Consider the following 24,626-nt stretch of genomic DNA (forward strand, 5'->3'; position numbering starts at 1 on the left):
GCATTTCATTCTGAGATTGTTGGCAGAAAACAGAGTACATGCCATGGACACAACTTTCTTTGTTCCATTATATAAATCATTTAAAAAGAAATTCACATTTTGACACTCAAATCAAACAGCAAGAGAGTAAATATGGTACGTTATATAGTAAAGTGCACAGGAAGAAACTGCTGCTCCTGTTCAAGAAGTAGTGTGACCCTAACCCTAACCCCTGTGAAACCAAAATGTGTCATTTTTACACTTCAGTTTTCGACCTGAATAAACAAACAAGATATAATGTGTTAAACAGTGAGCTTTAGAGGCGCTGGTAGGCAGATTTTATTATCTTTGGACAGAGCCAGATTAGCCGTTTCCCCTGTTTTCAGTCTTTGTGCTAAGCCAAGTTAAGTTAGCGGCTGCAGACTGTAGCTTTATATTTAACGCACAGATGTGAGAATGGTATCAATCTTCGAATAAGCATGTTCGATGAAAGTTTAACTATTCCTTGAATAAATAAGAATAAATGATGTTCTTTTTGAACTTTGCCTGTTGCTTAATCAGTCTTGAAGGCTTTTCCCTTAAAAGGTCCCATGGTTTATGTTTTTCTGGTGGTTTATTTGAAGTTTTGATATCCAAGAAGATATATTTGTGGTTTTAAGTACCAAAAACCATCTCAGCGTAGTTCTCCTCTCTTACACTTCTCTCTGGAGCTCTAGCAAGCAGAGCAGTGACACACGACCAGGCCAACCACAGGTAATGAATTGTAGCCTCCAACTGTAGTTTGTTAAAACTCACCAGTAAATGCAAATGTCAATGGTCAGTCAGCACTGAAATGAGCCGTACAGACTATTTCAGAGAAAATAAACATAGACGGCTGGTCTCTAATATTATTCTGCCTGGGAGGGCTGTGCAATGATATAATGACTTCCTGACATCCAAAGACTGTGCAGTGTTTCTCAACATTGTCCTTTCTCGTGGCATGCTAGCTCAGTGACAGAATGACCTATTGGTGTTGTGTTGTTAATAAAGTTGAGATAACAACAACAACAACAACAACAACAACAAAAAGGATGGACAGTGGGTCCAGGTAGGCAATGCTGGGGCATGGCTGAGGGTGGGAACTGTATAGTTGTGACATCACAAAATTCTGACGGCTCGTTTTAAGGCAGAGTTTCTGAATTTCTCTGTGGATTGATTATTTTTATACTTTCACAGTGTATATAGCACCAAGACCTGCTTTATAATAAAAAAAGATATGGAAGTGTCACTTTCTACAATATAGGACCTGTAAAAATGCTGACCTGTGTCTTGCATGGTCGTGGTGTGCAAATTTTACATACAGTCTAGGCCTATGAACTACTAACTACTAGAATAAGATCAGTGAATGTACACAGATAGCTACACACTGAGAGGAAATGATACAAAGAGCTTAATAAAAAAAAAAAATGCATTGGCAAATTACACAAATATTTCATGTATCACAGACTCAAGATGAATGTGTGGTTAAACGTGGATGATATGTGATCCCATTCTTTTTTTTCGCATCAGCAGCTTCCAGATGGGATGCTCTGCCCAAGCCATTAGGCCCAAAGTTAAGCCTAATAGTTTGAATGGGCCTTAAATACCTCCAGGTGGTCTTTGGCTAACGGTCTAGCTATGGCCGGGGTGAGAGAAAGCTGTCATGCAATACAGTATGCAACATCATTTTACACAGATGTTCTTTGTTTTTGCAATACGAGCTCAATCATGCAACAAAACAGTCTTCAGAAAAACATTTTCATAAGCGCATCAAAACCTCTTTCCTACACAACAAAAAGTGCCTGTAATCAATCCAGCCTTTATTTCAAACTTTGTGCTGAATATCATCCACAGAAGGCACAATCACTTAGGACAACTCTCTCACGTAAGACAAAGGGAAGGCATGGCCAGGAAAACAAAAAAAACAAAAAAAAGATAACATGTGCCAATTCACATCTTGCCATTGCTGTGGTCTTTGCCCTGCAAAGAATGTTGGAGCCCTCCCATCTCTGCTCGCTCCCAGCAACAATTGCCGTCTTTTCCACAGTTGTGCAAGAGTTTAACTGGACTGCTCTGATCGCATGAGAATGTGAAAACTCAGAAGAAGCCTGCTGTCACCCACTAAAGCTTCCAGCTAGAATCGAGGAACTGGAGATCATCAGTAAGACTGCAATGGAAGGGTAGAAGAAGTCCTGCTTCAGTACAAGCTTGTACATGTCAGATGAAATACTGCCACACAACAGCCATCTCCTCTTTTACAGTAGCCTATGTCCCTTCAATGGGAAATAATGGTAATAACAATAAACCTAACTTATATATAACTCTTCACAATAACAGTACAACGTTTTACAGTGCTCTTACAATGCACTGTTATAAAAATACTGGTGATATTCTTTTATTTTGTTTTCAAAAACTCTCATGAAAAAAAAAAAAACAACAAGATGTTTGTCCGTCTGTCAATGCTTTCCGACTTCCATGGCTTATCTGTGGTTTTCAACTGGTTCCTCTTGACATCTTTAAACAGTCATGAACATGTCCTTTTAATTTTTAAAAAGGCTAAATAATTTCCTAAAATAGCTTGGCACTGTAGTTTCTAGTAAATGTTGCTCTAACAGAAGTAAATAGTTCATTTGTTGCGGTCTATTTAAGCTTCAGATTTGACGCACTAGTGAGTATTTACAGCGGCAGGACAGTGATATGCGGGATTCAATCAAAATAAAGTACAGTGCCCATATAAATGAAGGCGCATGTCAGCTGGTGCATCAGTGCAGCTCGCTGATATGTTTTTAATAGATTTTGTAAAACAATGGATCTCTATGGGTCAGTGGAATAAGATATATCAGGCTTTTGCTACAGAGACCTATTCTTAGGACAAATTCAGTGTTGTTCATGGCATTTGTGGATAGTAAGAAAAATAAGTAATATCACCAGACAGACTTATTCTTTAATAACTGATGATAAATGATCTTGAACACACCAACTGTGACCCCTGTGAGACCATCTTACAAAAGCAGAAAAAGTTTTGTGGTCACAGGACCGATAAAAACCGATAAGAAACCTAAATGACAAATGGAGCAACTAGTTAAAGAGACAGAGTGCCTCTGCACTCTCCATCTGTCTCAAACCCGGGTAGATGAGATAAATAAACACTTTCAGGGAGGAAGAAGAGCAGCCCACTGTGCCCTGAACAGCACTCATTAAACCTAATGGGTCACGCTGCTCCAGCCAGGCTCCACTGACACCCTTAATAGAAGCCTGCATGGTTAAGGGACCATGAAGACCATTAGGGCACTTCAAAGTTCACCCCACTACATTAGGGCCCTGCTGATATGGCAAAGAGGGGACAGATCCAATTCCTCATTCACTACTTTATTTTTCCATCGGTTGGCCTGTCAATCAGCCCGCTCCATAAACAAGTGGATGCATGAGCTGCTCATTAAGGGCCATCATTAGCAAGGCCAAGGCTGTAAATCACCGCTTATATCAGCTTTCAGCAAAAAAAAAAAATCTTATAGGTTCTTATATTTTAGAGCTGACACTTTGGCTTACGCTGTTAAATGATCCCATTGGTTTGAAAATAAAATTGCTGCTTGCACTGTAAATCAAATCTCTCCACTCACTTCTGGACCAATGAAAGCAATCCAATGAACTGCAGAAGACTGGAGCCAAAGGTAAATGACAAGCACACTGACCAGTAAAAAAAAAAACAAAAAAAACCTCTCCTAACACACTCAGACATGTAAATTCACACAGGTCACGTTTGCTGCTATGAAACCAAAGTCTACCTCATTCATATAACTTCAAGTGACATCTTGCTGTAAATCAAAAGAGCCAGCAGAAGCTTGATATATTGATGCTGTCCTAAGGGGCATAAAAGGCAGAGCAGTCTCCTGCTGTGTGCTATAAGTCAGCACCGCAGTTCCTCAGCACGGCTTTGTGGAGAGGAGCAGGCGGCTGAAGAGGAAGGAACACAACATACATCACTTTATCCAGTAAAAGGTCCCTTATTACAAGCCTAGAATGCCAGTAAACAGTTCACATTTAGCAAAGCTTTTGACACACATAAGAAACCAATCCTAAACAGCATGAATATACCACTGATCTAAAAGTAGTGACATCTGTTTTTAGCAAGATTTGCCAACAAAGTGAAGACAGAAAACAGACAAACAACATGAACAAGAGACAAGATGGTGCTGTCTAGGATAAAAATGTTATTGAAGTAACACTTGCTGGGACATTGTATGCACATTTTCGGTCGTCTGTGCTTCACAGGATCTGACAGGTCACTGTGTCAGTAATAGAAAGTTAAGTGTAGAGGGAGGACTTGACATGGGGGTAAGTTCAGAGTGGAGGTTTACTAAGAGAGTAGCGTGGATACCTCACTTCCCTAAGTTCCTTCTAATGGGGTCTCTGGCTCTGTGACAGCCAAAACCAGTGTGTATGTATTCTTATTAGATGGCTTACTTGCAAGTAAGAATCAGTGCGGGACATTTATTAAGGTTTGCAGAATAAGAGGCCCTCTCCTTTTTCACTTAATAATGAGGTGCACTGAGGACGTACTGTTTAAAAGAGGTTCCAAAACGCCTCTATGGGCCACAGACCAGCACTGGAAACATTCTCTACTGTACCAGACCACAAGGAAACAATATGATTTGGCAAAAAAAAGAGTAATAATTACATAATTTTACGAACTATTACAGAGTATTACCTTGAACTTGGCATGGTCTGTCTCTGCTGTGTTTTTCTCTCATCGCTCCTTGTCACATCCTGAGCAGAAATATACTGATATACTGACGTACAGTAGGTATGCAAAGTAACCAGTCCGTCACCACCATTCAGCAGTGCATGAAATTGTTGTGAGGACACTATCTGAGTGTTGCAGATTTGTCTTTTCTGTATTTTTGGATTTGGTAAGTAACCCAAATGAAATACAGAGCAAAAGAAAAAAGTGAAGTTGTCAATAATAATATAAAAATTGGCTACAGTGCAAAAAAAGGTTAGCAACCCCTGGTTAAAGATACAATCGAAAAGCACTGTTGTAAGCAGCAGGCATTGTGCAAGGCTGGAATCGAAACTTACATCAAACCCCCAGTGAGTGTATCCGAGCGAGTATCTTCCCATGCCTGAGAGGGTATCAGCTTACTTTGTTAATCTGTGGTCAGTCTACAGTCTCTCCTCTACTTTCCCATCAGCTGACAGCGGCCACCAAACAGCTGATGGCCTGCCAGCTGCCTGACAGGCATCTCCGTGGTCTGTTACCATGGAAACAGCCTCACGACGGCGCACATCATTCGCTGACTCCCACTAATAAAACTTCGGTTTATTAGAGTGTGGAAATGTCTAGTGTGGCTTTTTGACATGCTAACATAAACAGAGAGGGAAAGGATTTAAAGTGGTACTGACACATGAGAGTAAGTTTGGGCAGGCTAAAAGAGGTGAACGGTGTGGATGTAACCACTGGGTTACTGGGTTAAATCAGCACTCACACACTGTTGCAGAACAGCAGTACTGTTAAAGTAACAGGCAAATATAAAAGTGCATATTCTCAGAAGCATTACATACAAGAAAAGATTGGTTAAGTTTATAAAAGCAGCTTTCTTTTTGTATTTACTAGACGCATATGGTAGAGCATAAATAATATGACTGATAAAACAGGCTTCAACTGTCAGTTGGCATGCTGTGGCAATGAAAACACTCACCATGTTGATGCCTCTAGTTTTTACTTTGCCCATGTGCAGCCTTTTAAAATTTAAGAGTCAACATACTAAAACCAGCAGCCTTTCCGCTGATTCCCTCCTAACACTCTGCAACTTCGTTATCAGCCTGTGTTTCTAACCCCCTCAACCTCTTAGGTCCAGAGCAGCATTTTGTCTCTCTTCTCCACAATATGCTTCCAATTATGAATCTTGTGAATATGGGGGTGGTGAAGCATCCTTCTGATTTATTGTGCACTCAAGTCCGGCCTTGTTCTGTGCATTTGCACAAGAAGCCCTCCTGCTGCAGAGCTCAAAGGTCAGACACACACAACAGTTGACCTCTCACGGACTCATGTGCACTGGATCACCCTGGTCCTGATTGACAGGCAGAGATGACAGCTCGAAGCGAAGGCCACAGGGTGAGAAAATCTGGTGTGCAATGAGGAACTAAGCACTGCATTAGTCTCCAGCTGTGAGGAAACTTCGCAACACCGAAACATAGGGTGAAGAGAGAAAGTGAAAAAAGAAAACAGAGATAACTAATGAGGAAGTGGCCTCATACAGTCTATCATTTGGCTGACGACTGGATGCTAAACATTTTTCTCCTTTATATTTTTCTTATATTTTTCTCCTCTGTAACCATAGAGCACTTTGTGGTCTTCTCACATGGGATAGCTCAGGCCATCTATTTGTAGTCATCAGTTAAATCCAAGTCCTGCAGACTGAAAACACATGCTCCACAAGTGAGTCACAGAGCACTAGAGATCTCTCAAGACAGTGGTGATGCTCAGCCTGAGAAACGACCCATCCCTACAGACTAATTTCCTTGCCTTTCCAGCTCACTTCCTGTTTCACACTGGGTCATGGGCACCGCACTGCGTCATAAAGGCTGACTGGTCGAGTCCAAGGCCACTCGTGCTGTGGGACTCGGTAGCAGTAGGACAATTCAGTTGTTCTTTACCACAACAACAAAGCCTGGCTGTTACAGGGGGCTGCAGCATTATTTGACTCACCACATGTCCTATATCTCAAACTTTGTTGTTGAGTGTATTTTCTAGATTCTCACATTTTCACAACAGGTTCTGCGGTCTCATCGCAGCAGATGTGAATCGTCTGCCCCCCCGTTATGGTTTCTGTTGAATGGTCCTGAGGGGCTTCTCCGGGCCCTTTAACTCCCCACCGGACCTAACACCTTTCACACTGGATAAACACAACACAAAGGAGAAACGTAGGTTTTATGTTAGAGGGTGGGTTATTACATGCAGGAAAAGGGGACTCTCTAATTCCCCAGGGCGGCTAAGCACTCATAAATCATCAAGCAATGAAAGTTTCCTCTCCAAACAGGGGGGCTAAAACAAACTGAACACGGAGCCCATCAGCCCCACCTCTCCCCCACAACCCTCACTCTCTTCTCCCTTTTTCCTGGGAGGAATTTTTATGAGGAAAGAAGAGATGTAGTGGTGCAAGACTACACTAGAGTAAAGAGGTAAATACTACAACATCAATCCTTTGCAGTGACCCCAAACTAAGAAAAAAATCAAACATTATTTTAAGGGCTTTTACACAAGTTCCTCTAACAGCAGCAGAACGACTACAAACCCTACCACTGTAACTGGTAACATATTGAGAATAAAGGGGTGCTCTCAAATGTATGTTGTCCTGTGTTTGTTCTTCCGTTAAGATTTGTTACTATAGAGAGGGTCCAAAAGCTTGTCCAAGTATTTTTCTGGTAGCCACAATTAAGATGGAAAATGCTGACATAATCAGAGATGCTCTGAAAGGAGTTTTACCACAAACTGTCGATTCATATCACAAAATCTAAGCAGGATAAATCCTCTATTTTTGGAGTTCTTCAGTAAAATGAAAGCAGTGTTTAACGTGTGTGATATAACAAACAGAAAAAAAACTTCACAGTATGTCAACACACAATCTTTACGTCAGATTGATTTTTACCAGATTTTAAAACTCAGCTGCTTTCAGTTTGATTTCATGCCTCCAAATTTAATTCAAGCTTCATCATCCTGGAGGCAGAAGCAATGGCAGCACTATTACAAAAAATACCTACTACAGTATATTATCTGCTATCAGAATCAGGTTTATTGCCAAGTAGGTTTTCACATTTGTATGATTTGTATTGGTGTTTTGGCGCATAACAATAAACACAGTTTATGATGCCAGTAAACATAGCTATGATGCCACTAGCCGGGTTGCTCTTCAAGCTTGTGTTAATACCCCTTGTATGTGAGGTGACACGAGCGTGCTGGAGAGAGTAAACCACCAGGATCAGGAGCTGCTCGTGCTGGCCACCAGTAACACTTAGCAGCTGTTAAATACTCAGTGAGATCCTGACCTGCACCAATGCAGACACTTCAAATGGGGGGTGGGGGTGGGGGTGGGGGGGCGGGGGGGGCAGTGACAGGCCGACTGCTACTGGTGCTTACTTTCTGATCAGCAGGTCAAACACAAAATGTGCCTAAAATACCAAAGACACACTGTTTTAATTTGAGGGTCTGGCCTTATAGTCATGTCAAATTTGCTTCAGTCAACACTTGGAGTTTGTAGGATAAAAAATTTCAGCCCTCTTGAGAGTCATTGCATCGGAGCTAATGTTGACAGAGTCAATGAAAGGGCACCATGTAAGATATGTATACAGATGGTGTTATGTTTTATTAGTGTGGCAAGCATCTACATTAATTTCTCATTTTTAATCTATGAAAGTTCAAATGTACTTAATTTCACATACTTCAAAAACCACCACTAAATTTAAAATAATGATGAACCAATATTTGTTGAAATCCTCATGTTTATGCCACAAACAGCCTCAAATACAGAGGTCCCTTCTTGTTAAGGCTGAGAAGAAAATTTACATCTACAAGTGGGGGGTGGAGGAGTGGTAGGAGTGCTACTGCCCTCATGTGGTGAATGAAATAATAGCAAGCTGTAACATCCAGTGTTGGCTCGTGAATACCAACATTTGAAGCAGCTAGTTGTAAGAAGTAAGAATGCCAGGGTGCTTTTAATCTCGAGTGAGCAGATAACATGTATTTTTTTGGGCAAGCTAATAAGTGAGAGTCAGAGAGAAGGCACAGATTAAAGTTATTGTTGGTTTCTGAGAAGGGCAAAATAATATGTTGGTTTGTGAGATTCTGTACTTGGATATTTTAACACCACTGGTTACTGTTTTTTGACTAGTCTTGATTGCCCACGGCATATACGGCACAAAAAACAGAGCTGCACATTTCTCTTTTTATGTGAGGTGACAGTAATGAGCTCCAGTATATGGTAATGAGGAAGGGAAACTATGAGAGGTCACCTTGAGCTTAACAAGTATTCATACATTTCCAAAGTCTAAAAATGTTGTTAGTGAGCCTGTTAGGAAAACTGTAATCATATGTTCTGTTGCGTAGATTATTTCAGCAACTTCATCTTCACCATGTTACTTAAGTGTCCAACAAGTTGAAAAATGAGATAAAAAAGCCCCATATAAATATACTCCCTGTGAAATAAATAGTGACGTAATGAGTCGAGTTTGAAAGTGCAGTGATAATTCTTACTTCACCCTAAAGGAGGTACAGCAAAGATGTTCTGTGCTTATGAACTTAATCAACTAAATCCTTCAAAGTACCTTGGGAATAGTGCTTTAAATCATGAAACATATATGCACTGCCATATAATATTAAAAAATGACTCTTTCATTCATATAAAAGATCATTCCTAGGCCATTCTGTAGAATATTTGCAGTTTATACAGTAATGTTCAAAAGCCTGCAGAATAAATAACTCTGGTCTAAAATACAAATTAAAAAAAAAGTTTTTCTTTTTCTTGAACTAAATAAGTGACAAACCATTGATGACATCCATCCTAAATAATAAAGTGATGTTACTTTTGCTCTCAGACTGGTCTAATGTGAGCTACACAGTTCCACAAAAATAAAATATTTCATTGCAGGCCTAAAGTGCTCACCACCTCAGTCTCAAGCAGTCTCAGAAAAAAAATATCTGTTTACATTGTAACAGTCAATCACCTGCTGCCACACACATAAACACATAGCACAACATATGGTCCCGTCAATGCTGTGGATAAACCAATGAGAAGAGAAAGATTATTATAGACATAAGCAACCTTTGAGTTTCTTTCCTGCTATTTCTTCACTCAAAACAGCACTGAGGAGAATGAAGCTGTAGCTCACTCTGCTTTGTTTTTTGTTTGAAATGAGTCCCAATTTAGCCAGAGTGCAGAGCAAATGAGCCAAAAACTACACAGCTCTGTGCAACTGCTGAACTTAAGATGTCTACCTGAAGATTTACTATTTGTTAGATCTAAGCCAGACTCGATGTTTGCCTTTGAGAAACCAGCCCCAGAGGGAGCTGAATAAAATTAAAGATGGAAAGAACACCTTGACAGAGATGAGTGGAAACAAGCTCCAACTGAACAGTGTGAGGGAGGTTTGGACAAAGATCTCTGCATGTTGGCTGCCAGGGCAAATGATGGAGGGCAACCAGGAAAGAGTGAACTGGTAACACCTGTTTGCTTGACTGGGGGACCTATGTGGAGATATCCATATGTCCACTACGCTCTCTACACTCTCACAATTTTAATGTTACATTCCATCCACCGAAAAATATTTATCTCTTTCTCACAAGTAAGAAAAAAAGTGATGAGGCTCCACAGAGGCGAAGCAGTAAGCCGTGCTGAATAACGAGGACATGTGATAGTCGGCTAACAGGTTCTCCAGCAACCATTCTTGAGCCTGACGAGGGAGCTCTTTGCCAAAGAATGGATGCCCCAATGTCCTCAACATCTAGTGAAAGTGGAAGTGATGTGGTACATTACTGAAGCTGAAGTGTACAGAGAGATACTTACTGTAGAAAATGGGAAAATTTTAAATATAAAAGGTCAGAAATCTATCAAGTAAATTTAGTAAAACCGGAAGTCAGCAACAAAGAGAACATGAATATAAACTGATCCAAGAAATGAATGAATGTTGCAGAAAATTTGAGTTATCACACATTGACAAAGCAAAGTTATTCACCTTACAATACAGATTAGATAACTTATTCTTCCAAAGGATACAAGGATATCATGTTAGATCCAGAGATAAATAGATAGAACAAGGGTATCTTATTTTCTAGACTTGAAAGGAGGGGACAAGAAAAAAAATAAAAACAATGTCATGATGGTTAATAATAGAGAATGTTTTGACACAAAAGTAATTTCAGAAGAAATTCATCAATTCTAAATTAAACTTCTCATCCTATTCAGTTGAGGATTCACTACCACTTCCTGAAAGTATTAAACAATATATTCCTCAAATTGATTTGGCATTTAAAGAAATGTGTGATTCTGAGATCAGTACAAAGGTCTTTAGGCAAAGCTCCAGGTCAAGATGGTTTAAACTCAAATTTTATCGATTTTTTCAGAGGGATTTATCCATCTTTGATCATATTTTGATTACTAAAATTGAAACACTATCTAGAATGATGCACGTAGCTTTTTCACAAGCCATTCCGAGCAATTTAATTAAATCCATTAATCAAACAAATTTAAACTTTATTTGGAAAAACAGACATCATTCTCTTACAAAAGGGGATGTGGTAAAATCATTAGCAGAAGGGGGTTTAAATGTGATCGACTATGAGGCGATGGATGGAATTATAAATGGTTACACCAATTTATATTAAACTGTGTTGGATTGTGGTTTAATATTTCTTCTAAAATATTTAATATGTGTGGTGGGATAGATTTTCTGTTAAAATGGGATTAAACTACCCATTACACTGTCTAATTTAATTTGCAGGTTCCCCGTATATTGGAAACTGATTCATAAGCACAATTTCAATCCACACAGCTCTCCAATTTGGAATAACATGAAAATCTTGTTTAAAAGGAAAACTTTATGTTATTGTGGCGGAGAGAGGTTTTTGGTCTGTTTTACATTTGATGGATTCAAGAGGGAATTTTCTCTAACACAATGAATTCATTGATAAATTCAATGTGAAGTGTACAAAAAACAATACTCTGGTTATTAAAGCAATCCCACAAGCAACGGTGAACATGGTGACAGGCATGTTTCCTTACGATATGTTAGTGCCACAGATGCTGTCACTTTATATAGACAAACTTGAAGAGGAAAAATGCACAGACAAAATCATAAGGGGGGCCCTTACATCAGACGTCTTCCCTTTACCACTGAAAAGAAAAAAATCTATTTAAAGATCATCCCTGAGAGCCTGTAACAAAATTAGAACCAGATATCTCTCTCTACCTATCTTGCCGAAAGCTAAAGAAACTTATTTAAAAATTATAAAAGATATTTATCCTTGTAATGAGTTTTTGAGGCAAAGAATCAACATTGATAAAAAATAATTGTAGGCTTTGTAGGTTTTGTGACTGATACTGAAACTTTAGAACATATCCTTTTCTTGTATTGAGACAAAACCCTTTTGGGGATTGTTACAAAAAATGGATATCTGAAAACGACTGTCAATCACCCAAATAATAATATTATGATATCAAGCTTGGAGTTTTTAGGAGGATTTAAAAGGATAGGGTAAATGATGACAATTGCCTGATTGTTATAGCTAAAAAGTTTATCCACAGCTGTAGAAAAATTTATGCCAGACCACTATTGTAGTCTCCATGAATGAGTTATCAAACTTCAAGTAAATGTATAAAAACCAAACAAGCCTCAGTTGTAACAGTAGCTGAACCGTGAAATGTACTTACCACAGACTGTACACGGAGCCGGGGATTGGCAAGGACATCTACCGCGAGGAGGGCACTGCTTCTTCTCCAGTGGTAGACGCCATCATGTCAGCCCTGTAATCACGAATGTCCGTGACTGAGTGATCATATTTCCACCACTGGTTGACCGGATGCATTGCGACTGAGTCGGAGTCTCCCCATTGCCGGTTGCTCTTTCGAAATGAATTGGCGCAAACAGTTTCTATTGGGGGGCATATAAAGTCTGTAGTGCTGCCAGTCTAGCACATTTGTCGTTAGATTTGGTGACTTTTTTTCCCAAAGAAGTCTAGATATAAACCTAGTAAACGGCTGGACCGTGTATTTGTGCCAACTTTGGTCTTAGGGTTACACCTCTACTACTCTTGTTATGGGTAGTCACTTTGCGGCCCTGAGTACCGATGTAAACAAGAGAAACACCGGGGACCGGACATAAGATAATACGCTTCCTGCAGCACTGCAATAAAAGCCCTGCAAAGAAGTTTCTGTCCACTGAAACGCTAGATGGCTTTTAATTTAAAATGGTTACAGGAAGTGTTGAGTTATTAATAACGCCAGACCTTTGAAGGCTCTTTTCCATGGCTCTAGTTACAGTCTGTTGTTATCACCAAATGCAGTAACTCTAACATTGCAAACGAGAGCGACTGAAAATGAGGCTTCTTACTAAAATACCACATATTAAACAGAGGGAATTAGAAATAAAGGCCTGCCTCAAATAAAGGCCTGTTACCTTCTGCCGTCGAGGTAAATAAAGGCCCCGACTGAGGACATACAGTTGTTGAAAACTATCATAATACAGACAAAATAAGAAAGATATTCTGTTGCTTCTAACTTTCTCTCTGAGTGATCATTTTACAAGTCAATACAGCTGGAATCACAGCACAGTCTTTGTCTTTAACTTATGTGTATGGTGTTTTTGTCAAACACTGTGGCAGTTATAAAATTTAGATTTTAGCATTGGAGCAGTAGCTTGGAAATGGCTTGGAGGTGACTGCCAGATAAAATGTAATACTGGGTTGTGTTTCAGTCTCTACTTCATTCTTGTTACAGTGTAACCCTAACCCTTAAAACAGAAAATGCCCTTACAGCCATGATGATACAACTGACCAACAGATTGGAGGGCATACATTAATCTTAATACCGATTTCTTCTGCCTTCAATTCAAACTTATTATTTAAGTTTGCTTTACCTGGATTCTTCCCAGGAATTCCCAATGATGATCTAGCAGGCATTTTGCTGGAAATGCTTCATCATGTCATTTTAGATATTTTTATCAAGCATCTCAGTCCAATTGATCCTCTGATTTCCAAGGGCACCTCTCCAATTTCTATCAACAAGGCAGGTATTGCTGTAGTGGAAAATGTCTCACTACATACTCTCAGGGCTTGAGCTTGTGCAATATCCAGTTGTTTAATCACTGTAGCGGCTGCTGAGCCATGAGCCATGCATCTATAATCAATAACTGATCTAATCATTGCTTTAGCAATGATCTTTGACTGTCCCTCAGCCCCCAAGTCAGAAAGTGGCACACACCTAAAAACATTTATGTTTTCTTGACACTTTAGTAAAACCTTCTCTGTTTTAGACTTTTTCAAGAGTCTTACTATTTATTTGCAGATTCGGATTAGGCTGTTTCTTTTTATATCCAAACATCAGATTAATCTGAAATGATCACCTGTCTAGTTTGATAAACAAGATTATTAAGGAGCAAGTTGTCCCCCCCTAACTGGTGAAATAAAATGATCACACAGAATGGGTTTGATCACACACCATAGATAAAATTATCTGTGTGTTTTAATAAGCCTTGTAACATCTCTAGTTTTTTTGTGCATCATATTTTTCATTTAATGTTTTGCCTCAGTATGCTAATGTTCACACTAATTTCACAAATGGTGCTATTAATTTCCATTCTTGGTGCAGTTTTAATGCTAATGTTTATTGTTGTTAATGCTTCTTGTTAGACTCACTTTTATTCATTTTTCTTTGCTGCATCCTATCACCATTTTCCTGCAGCTGTTGCAATGACTTAATTTCCTCAAGCAGTTTTGAAACTATTTACTTATCTACAACCTTACCTTTTTTATTCTTACTGTATGTTGTTCACACTTAACATGGATTTTCTTGCAGGAAAAAATCAATGCGCTAATGCATTCAAGGTGAAATCAATCTCATTACCACAATAACACCAAGAGCCAAATGTGGATCTTGACCGCATTTTATTATTATTTGGCTCATCAATAAATGAAACCATCCTTCATGTTTCAGTACTTCAAATGTCAAAAAGGTGTAGCAGAGAAGAATAATTTGATAGTGAAGGAGACCAATAACCCATGCAGAAAATGTGTCATTTCTGACGAATGTCTTTGTTTTACAGTTTAACGAGAAAATTGATTTTATCATGGTGCCTGATGAAAAAAACATCATCAGAACATTAAGCAAGTCTCTCTTATCAAACTGGAAATATCTAATAAAATTACATGATGAAATGAAATCTGCAACCAGTTTAAGAAAAACACAAGGACAGTCATTTAGAATGCCATTTATGTCATTGACTTTTCAAGAATCTAATACAAATGCATAAACATACATTTCACCACCTAAAACCACATATGACCACTACTGCAATAAACATCACCATACGATTAGAAAAAGTATCAGAAGTCGGCTTTCAAGCTTGGGAGGGGTCATGAAGAACCACAAGCTCACATGCTCACAAACTAGTTGAAACACATTCAGAAAGAGCATTCAGTATCTACACACACACGCACGCGCGTACACACACACACGCATACACACACACACGCACACACGCACACAGAGCTTATATAATACAGCATTAAAGAAGAGTGGCTGTAAAAAAGGCATGTGGAGGGAGGGAGGGAGTGTGTTACAGTATACAGTAAGTAAGGGGAAAAGGGTAACAGCCAAAGTGTACATAAAACACATTTTTTACAGTTAAGCCAACTTTACTTAATATAAATATTCTTCATCCAAAAGTCAGTGCAGTGCCTTCTGCTCAGGCTTCACCTGGTCCTCATGCCCGGTCCACTTTACACCCAGTCTGTGCTAGACCTGGTCCACAAATTACTGTTTCCACTTTACACACAGCTCTTTTTACATCAGTTTGGTCTCTGATCTCCCATTTTCTCTACGGTTTGTGTGTCTGTGTATGTGTGTGTGTGTGTGTGTGTGTGTGTGTTTTTTTTGCCACCCAGTACCTCAAAAGTCCAGCTGTGAAGTACAAGAGTTTGTTTTTCTACCTATTAGCCAATAGAAAAAAAGATCAACAAATTTACAAGTGTCTGTTTTAGTCTTATCTCCTGAAATCCCTTTTTTAAAAAAGAAGTTCACACATGGAGCAGCTCTACTGGATTCCCCTGAAGAGACACATTGCGAAGACCATGGCGAAGAGCTGATGAAAAGGAGAAAAAGAAATTGTTAGCACACAGAAAAAGACACTGATTGTTTTTATAAAATTATGACAAGTGTGATACTAGAGCAGCTGTGTGCCACCTGCAAACAAACAAACATTTCTGCTACGTATACTGTAAGATCCATAGAGTAAAGAGGTTCCATACTTTTTTATCATAATGTTAGTTTAAGCAAAATTAATTTAAAAAAAAGAAAAGAAAATTAAAACTACTTTAAAACAGTGATACATGATTTAATGTAATTTTTTAGGACATTATTGTGTTTGCATTAGTGCAGCATGGATGTGAGATTAACTGCTGTGCTAAGCTGTGTGATGCTAAAGAGGACTGTTTTATAAAAGGCAGCCCAGTCAAATCTATCTTCTGTAGCACCAAGTCTCACCACTAGATGGAGATCTTGCCATACAAAGCTTTCAGATAACACTACGCTAAAGTCAGGGAAACAGGGAAATAACTTCAGCTTAATGCTGAATTCCCAACTTCTGAAATGAACATTATCATTACTGCAGAGGCAAAGCAAAAGTAGCATATGTGATGATTTGACTAAAATGGAAAGCCTTCATACCTCAATGGTCAGCACCACAATGGCGAGTGCTCCAGCCACATAGATGTACAGCTCAAAGTAGTCAACTACTGCAGAGTAACAGCCCTGCGGACACACAAAAACATGGCACTCAGCAGAGAATCAATAGGCTATAAACTTGCGGAATTACAGGGACAATTAAAGTAACATCACAGCTTTAATTGAGTGAGGCTTTGAACAAAGGCCTGAGTGAATGAGTGGGAAACGGGGCCTCCAGCCTCACTGCCTTTTAATGAGGGTTCTTTGTGTGAATGAACAGACAGAGACACACATTGTGGATATCTCGCATTGTTCTAGTGGGTTGAAAAACAACAGGTGGAGAGTGCAGTAAAAACCTTGTCCTATCAGCTTTCACTGTAATTACATTTCACTGCAAGGCTTTCTTTACACCCATGGAGGCAGGGATGTGGCTATGCACTGTGAAGCACACCTAATTTCCACATATTCAAATACTTATTATCCTCTATTTTTGCACACATGCATGCTCCAAAAAATTCCAATTTACCCATGTGTACCCACACACATACACAAACACACACAGACATGCTGAGATACATACATACACTGGTTTCTCCACACTATATCACATAGTAAGATGGTCTCCCATGACACCCAAAACATGAAAAAGCACTAATCAGCCATGGAGGAGTCAGCTAGTCCCTGGATGTCATCCCTCAACTATCTCCTGCTCTAATTAAGCCTAGAAGTGGTTTGGAAGGAGGGAGAAAGACAGAGAGAGAGAGAGAGAGGGAGAGAGGGACAGAGAGAGACAGACAGAGAGAGAGAGAGAGAGAGAGAGAGAGAGAGAGAGAGAGAGAGAGAGAGAGGGAGAGAGAGGTTGATGTCAGTAGATGTCAGAAGTTACCTTGTTATTGCGGAACATCATACTGCCTGATAGGCACTGCTCCTGGCTGATATAGGCCAACTCCCCAGTCTGACTGGCACGCTGGCAGCAGGCTTCTGGCACCATATGATTTGGGTTGATCAGCTTGAACAGGCTGTCCTTAAAATCCTCTGGGCTGTTCACCCCACAGCAGTCAAACTGAAGGGAAGAGAGAGTAGCAGGAGAAACCCTTATTGCTGAGTGCCTATTTGTGCACTGGCCTGTGTTCCACTGCGTGTGCGCAACAATCCAGCATGAAGATTGACCTAAATGTCTGGGATTTTTATCTATAAAATATATCCCCCCGACGCCAGACTGCAACCGGACTTGATGAGTTGGTAAAAGCTACAGTATGTGAGCTCTTTGCCATGTGCGCTGTGGCCTTACTGTAGTCATGATGGCATTCCATGTGGAGGTGAAGACGTCAGTGTTGTTGTAGCCCTGATAATGTCTCTTCAGCTCCTTGGTGAAGTACTCTCTGGTCAGCTAAAGCAACAGCCAGAGAGAGCACAGGTTAGTGTCACCACAAAGATAGTGTCTGTTTCTCTCACATCAGAGAACATCACTGGACACAAAGGCTGGGTACCATTTTAATGGGGAAGTGCACTGATTACACACATAAAAGTCTGTTTACAGGTCTTGGGGAGTGCTACTGCATATGTGGAAGAAATTGTATGAAGATTGTTGGATAATGTCAGTGCCAATGATGACATCTCTGGTTCTGCTGCATCAATTTTGATCCCTTTTTTAAAACTGTCCATTGTGAGTGTGACAATGTTGTCGGGATACAATGCTAAAACTGCGAAGTAAACTGGTTAAAGCACAACACATACAATGATGTCTGAATTAACAAGATTATGCTCACAATCAGAAACTGTCTGGTCAAAGAATAATTTGTATAAATCCAATCAGGCAATAAATGCCAGATTTTAGTACTTTGATACTCAGTGCTGTGGACACATTTTAGTATTACATTTTGACACTCAGCCCTACTGAGCTCTGCTGATCAAAGGTGGAGAGAACACTTACATGTTCCCGGAATATGAAGGCCAGGATGGCAGCAGCTAGCTCCGCTAAGAAGATGAGGAGGATGAGCATGAAGAACTGCAAGAAAACAAAGAAAAAAGGCAAAGACTGAGAGATAGAGTAGGACATGTATCAGAAAAAGTGCTCGTCAGTCACTAAAAATCACATTTTGGCTGTGCCCGCTTCACTCAGCATTAACTATGCATGAGGCTCGAGGCATAAAGGCAAATAGAAGGGCATTTGCTCTTTAGGCTTTCTGTTTCAAGCATGACAGTCCAAAAACTGACAGACAGAATAATCAACACACATGCACACAAACAAGATCAGTAACAGAACTACATTTTAAATTTGTTGGCCAACTCACAAAGAGGAGCAGACACTTGTTTTCACGGATGGCTCCACAGCAGCCAAGGAAACCCAGAAGAAAGAGCATGCCGCCCATGCCCAGGATGATGTAGACACCGGTGAATAACAGGGGGTTGGCTGCTACAATTTCCCTGAACCCTGTGGGGTCCACAAGTACCCACACCCCCACTCCCAGGAGGAAAGAGCCCCCTAGCTGATGAAGAAAAGGGAAAGAAGACACTAGTTAGACAAAACAGAAATTGGCTGCATTTTAAAAATTAATTAGAACTCAGAGGACAGCTCAGCGTCCCCAGTGGCACATGAAACATTCAACAAGATGTCATATAATGGAAAATAAATTTGTGCTTTTTTAAAGGACAACATGCTGGTAATGTGAATCTCTGAAAGGTTTGGGTGAGAGCTGAGGGAGAGATAAAAGGCTGGGTATCTACAGAGCCACAATGCCTCGGTGGGGCGGGTGGGTGGCTGTATCTACCCTGCCTCAACTAACCCCCCTACCTGCTAAAGAAATGCACAGCACTGCAGTCCCCATCCTCTCCCATCCTCCCTTTCACTAAAACCCTATCTGCAGCCACTGTAGGGTGACTCATGTGATTAAGAAAAGAAGGTATTGAAGTAACGGGGTGGGGGGTAGTAGTGGTGGTGGTGGTGGTGGTGGGGGGAACCTGAGCCACACACACTTCTACCACAATTCCCTACTTCCTGTTACGGGGAGAGACCTGGGCTTCTGCAAATGAACACCACGTCAGCTGGGAGGCAGAGGTTGTGGTATGAGGAGAGGGGGTAGCCATTTTGAACGCTCAGTGGGCTTGAAAAATGCTGTTATGTTACATGAATGTGACATGGCCATAGAAAGACAAAAAAAGAATTGCAGTGGAAAAACAGTGGTTGTTATTGAGTGATACGAACAGCCAAGTTCGCTCTATGCTCTGCTGGTTGCATTATTACCTCAGCCTTGAACACCCACGTCTGAGTAGAGTCTCTAAATGGTTTGGTTGCGCTTAATAAAGCAGGAAAAGAGACAAACCCTCTTACTCTGACCCCCCCCCCCCTTTACAGGCTCAGACTAACAGGATTACCCTTGATTGTCTGATCAAGACTGATAAAGTCAGGTGCCAGTCACAAACTCCACATGGCACAGTGTGCCTCAGATGTGTGTCAGCACACTAAAATCTAATCAAAAGAGAATTTGATAGAATCAAGATTGCCTCCGTCTAATGAAATGCAAATGTGGCTCCATTAGTCAGTCGCGCAGAGGGCAGCCAGAAGACCGTCTTAAATCTTTAGATTGACACTAACTTCAGAGATAGCTAAATTAAGTGTCTTTGAGGGAGAGATGAGAAATACTTACAAAGATGAGGAAATTGAAGACAAACATGAGGTACTTGATGCAGCTGAGACAGTCCCCCTCCATGGTTGTCCCTCGTGCTGAAGCTTCTCCCTGCCCCTGAGAGAAAACAACATAAAACGTGCCACTTAATGAATCCTGCAAAATGCTCACAGTATTCCCATTCTCCTGCACTCTGGATAGGCACTTAGATGAAACTGCCAAGAAAATAATACTCTGTAAAAACCTGCTCACATTGTTAATGAGTTCTGCCACTCAGACATACAACACACGCACACACATGCACACAGACACAGACAGAGACACAGACACACACACACACACACACACACACACACACACACACACACACACATACTGCCTTGTCAGTTCATTTGGTCTAATTCCAGCAAATCCCTGTATTATCTCCTCAGGCGCACTGTACCAGCTATAGTTTCTCAGCAACCTCTAAATAACTACAAGTCTGGGCTACACAACCGAACCTGACACCACTCATTTTACCACACATCGCAACAGCTTTTTTATTTTCAAAATGCACTTTTACAGTCAGAGAGCCTGATTCCCTATCAGCACTTCCCGTCTCCGGACAGATGGGGTCACTGGGTTCAGTTCAGTGTTACTCAAGGGGCTGTCTATCTCAGAGCATTTTAAGGATATGAGTCCTGACTTGCGCTCCACGCGCATTAACTGACAACGTATGGCCTTTACTATGAAGCTTCTTCTTCTTCTTAATGTAATGAGGGGCAGGAGGCCTGTGCTCGCATCAGGCAGACCTCTATCTGACATAAACACACTTTCCCTGATGAAGGCCTGCCCTGGAAGCACTCCTGGTTAATGAAGAATGCCTCTCCTGCAATAGGAGACAACATGGGCGTCTCAGCATCCATGACCCTGTACACCTATATATATTGGATGCATCACAAAGCTTTCATTGAAGCTTTTGTTAAACCTACCAGGCTGCAAATGAACAAGATTATCCCCTCAGGGAGGATAGGAATCGTCTAAGGATTCATCTCTACACATTCTGCAAAAACTGAAGTGGAAACAATCTGTGGGGCAGCTATAATTGTAGTCTCTGTGAAAGAAGAAAATTAATTATTTGGCAGAACTGAATCGGCACTCTTTGCTTTGTAGTTATGATTATTAATTTGCTCTCCCATAGTGATAGTCAGGATTGAGGATGGGTAACAAGCGGATTAAAAAGTGATTTCTCTGAAGAATCATAAATAGGTTTACACAACTAGACAAGTACACATGGCCACCTCAAAACTGAAGAAAAAAAACATTTTAAATGGCTTCCTTTCCCTTCTTTTGTCTGTACTTTGCAGCATGTCTGTCAGATGTAATCTCATAATCTTTAGGCAGTCTTTCCACTGGCTGATGTACTGTCAGAGGACTCCTCTGGGTGATCTCTCTGCTTCTCTGAGGCAGCGGTGAAGCCCGGGTTATGATCGACGCCAGCTTTGATTCCTGTCTGTCTTTGAAGGGGCTCTGCTGTCACTCAAATGGGATTCAGCCTTGACCCTTTCACCCTAACTGCACACAATCGACTCAGAAATTCACACTGTCAAGTGAAATAAACCTTAACCTCACCATACTACTGTCTTAAACGAGCGCTGTTCAGCTGGTCATTGCATATTTTACACAGAAATATTGCAACTACGCCAGTAAGAAAGCCATAACCCATATCTTTTCCTTGTCAGTTCCATTTTTATTGTAGTATGCTTCCAGTGGTTTGTTTTTCATTCTGCTCTTAATTTCAATGTTTTTCTTTTTTTTTTTCATCTCTCTGTAGGCATGTGTAAGTTGCCGTGACAATACAATTGAACAATACTAAAGATGTGAAGGCAGTCTTTGTCTGCTGTGGGAGCGAGTTAACATAGAATGAGAACATTTCCTCCCCTCACCAGCCTGAGGGCTTATTATTTTTTTTCTCTCCTCCTTTCCTCCCCAGACCCAGGGAAATTGATTTAGAGCTATGGTTAAACGCCTCCTCTAAATCATAATGATATGCTTAGGTATTGATCACCGTCCTAGTGGTACTCTGAGAGCAACCAACAGCCTCATTGCCCAAGATGGGTTTTAATTAACCCCTCCCTTTCCTAAGCCCCACTGAAAGGCCTAATGAGGGCACAGGAGGTCTTAATTGAGATTTGCATACATTAGAGTCTCAGAGAAAAGCATCAGAAAGGGCCCTTTCTCATCACTCCTGCTCTCCACTGTTAGTCCTGGGCCCCTATGAAGACTGCAAACTGTATTTATTGGAGCTGGGGATGAAAAGGTGGAACGAGGAGGGGGGGAGGATGGGGTTTGCTGGAAAAACTCTCAGCTCTCAGCTCACATGTCATTCTCCAAACAAAATGTCTGATTTCTCCTCCAGCTTCACCCTTTTGCTCTTCGCTCTCATCTCAGGGTCAAACCAACTATCAGATCTGGAGCCAATTTTCTTTTATGCATTAAAATGCATTGGATGCTTATGAATGGAGTGGACTAGCCGAGCTCCAAATAACAAGCCTATGGTGCAAACCGGCATCGTATAAATCAAACTGCCACAGAGACCCCAGAGAAAATGCAGAGTAAACAAACTGGCCATTCCCATGACTCCCATGGGATCACAGGTCCTCATCGATCACAACCCAGTCGTAGAGATCAGACCACTAAGTCTCTCTGAATATTCTGCAGAGAGCATTATGTAGACAAGGGAAATGTGGTTCACACCCCAGGAGCTGCTGCTTTACAACATCAACAAATTACTACCAGATTAAAGGCAGATCCTCCTCAGGTGTGCTGCTTTGCTAAGCTAGCATTGTGCCAAGATAAGGAGTTGTGTGGCATTGTGTTTGTATAGACTAGCAAAAAAGCACTCATTATAAACAAACATGACACACATAGCAGCAAGGAATACTGCACCACTATCACTGCAGACAATGTGTTTGTTAGCATGAAATACTGTATGTACGTCCTCAATCTGACAATCTAAGTGGCAGTCTTTACCCTGAGGTATCCAGTAAATGCCAGCTCCATCTACTTCTGCAGCGTCTCCCGTTACTGACATGAAATGTCACATGATCCCATTGTTTACTCCCGGTGAAGACTGATCCACAGCCAGCTTGGGCTGTGAAGTCTGGCATGGTGGAGTTTGATAGTGGTATTAATGAGAACTGATCCTAAATCAACTTCACAGTGCCGACAGAAGCCAGAGCCCTGTAATGAGGGCACACTCATCTGACCTACATTCTTCTCAGTGTAAGGATGAGGAATTCTGAAACACTGCTACGGGCCTTTCTTCATGCTTAACTCAGAAAACCAGAGGTCTGTCTGGCCAGCATCTACACCACCAACCATGATGGTCATGTCAACTCACTGTAATTATAAGATAAGGAAGACATAGACCCACATTGAGGATGCTCCATATAGAAATAGCACACCCTTGGGTGGTTCTCCTTGAAGTTGACACTTTTGGCACGATTAATGAAGTGAGTCCGTATTCCCCCTGCTCCACTAGCCCCCACCCGGACAAATCTAACAGCACGACAAGGACACTGTGTCTGCTCCTCGCTAAACTGTCGCCACCCTCTGCATCCCAAATAAACAGCCTGTTCACTTCCACTTGAGTATGAGTCTGCATATCAAATAATCATTAATGCTGAAACCCTGTTGAGATTATAAGGGTTGGAGCTTGACCCTTTTAAATGTCATTGACCCTCTAAATGATCACCTGTAATTGAACCCTGGGGACGGTGCAAATCGTCCTCTGACTCCCTGATGCAGCTGGAGCAGGTGTGTTTTTCCATCTACTGTATACCACTCTTAAGATCTCTCCAGAGTGTGCTAATGCCCTCTGACAATGACACTAAGGGACCACACACACGCAGCATCACTCTTTATCTCAATTAAAAACCCATTTTCATATTTTTCCATGACTTCCTAAATCAGCCACAGCAAGTAAACACCCCAAAAATCCGAATAAGGACAGGCTCCTCTGGCAGTGAGCAGGGCTCCCCTGAGGCACACCATGTCCCTTAATGAACCTCCAATTAGGAGAGAATGAGCCCTGGGCTGCGCTGTCACACTGAGGAGCTTTGAAGTGCACTGAATGCTAAACAGCTATAGCACTGTATGCTGCTTTAGAGGGCATACAGCTTGCAGACAATAGGGAACAACCACAAGAGAAAGTGTACGAAAGTAGCTCAAAGGCAACCCAGCTCACAGTGTGTGTGTGTGGGTGTAGCTCACACAGAGAGCAGAGCATCCAAACTCAGCCGGGTCAGAAAGTTCAGGAAACTGCAAGGCTCGTTGCAAAGGTCCGAATGCTGGTTAGATGCTCAAGTGGAGACATACAATGGTGCATCTCTAACCCTCAGGCAGGCTTAGCTTAATGAGTTTTCACAGCACACATGTAGGATTGGTGAACATTATCAGCATCTGCACATTACGAGCATTGCTAGTTCACCACAAAAAAAAAAGAAAGAAAAAAAAAAGCAGACAGTCACTGATGAATTCGCTCTGACTTGCAAAGCCATTTATCATTTAAGTCCATTGTTGCGATACGTGC

At 41.0% G+C, this 24,626-nt stretch overlaps 1 protein-coding gene across 1 annotated transcript in view; it reads right to left on the reverse strand.

The window, feature by feature from the left end:
- Positions 1–14,957: 14,957 nt before the first annotated feature.
- The window catches only part of LOC111229715 (tetraspanin-18-like), a 33,168-nt gene continuing 23,499 nt past the window's right edge, over positions 14,958–24,626 (reverse strand). Inside the window, exons 3-9 of the mRNA XM_022756166.1 lie at positions 20,075–20,170; positions 18,722–18,916; positions 18,361–18,435; positions 17,719–17,817; positions 17,314–17,490; positions 16,431–16,514; positions 14,958–15,846 (exon numbers count right to left, since the gene is read on the reverse strand). Coding sequence (XP_022611887.1) covers positions 15,799–15,846; positions 16,431–16,514; positions 17,314–17,490; positions 17,719–17,817; positions 18,361–18,435; positions 18,722–18,916; positions 20,075–20,170 — 774 coding nt within the window. The 3' untranslated portion in view covers positions 14,958–15,798. The remainder of the gene's footprint in view (positions 15,847–16,430; positions 16,515–17,313; positions 17,491–17,718; positions 17,818–18,360; positions 18,436–18,721; positions 18,917–20,074; positions 20,171–24,626) is intronic.

This window comes from Seriola dumerili, unplaced genomic scaffold, assembly GCF_002260705.1.
Source record: "Seriola dumerili isolate Sdu_G_001 unplaced genomic scaffold, Sdu_1.0 BDQW01000242.1, whole genome shotgun sequence".
NCBI classification, from domain to species: Eukaryota; Metazoa; Chordata; class Actinopteri; order Carangiformes; family Carangidae; genus Seriola; species Seriola dumerili.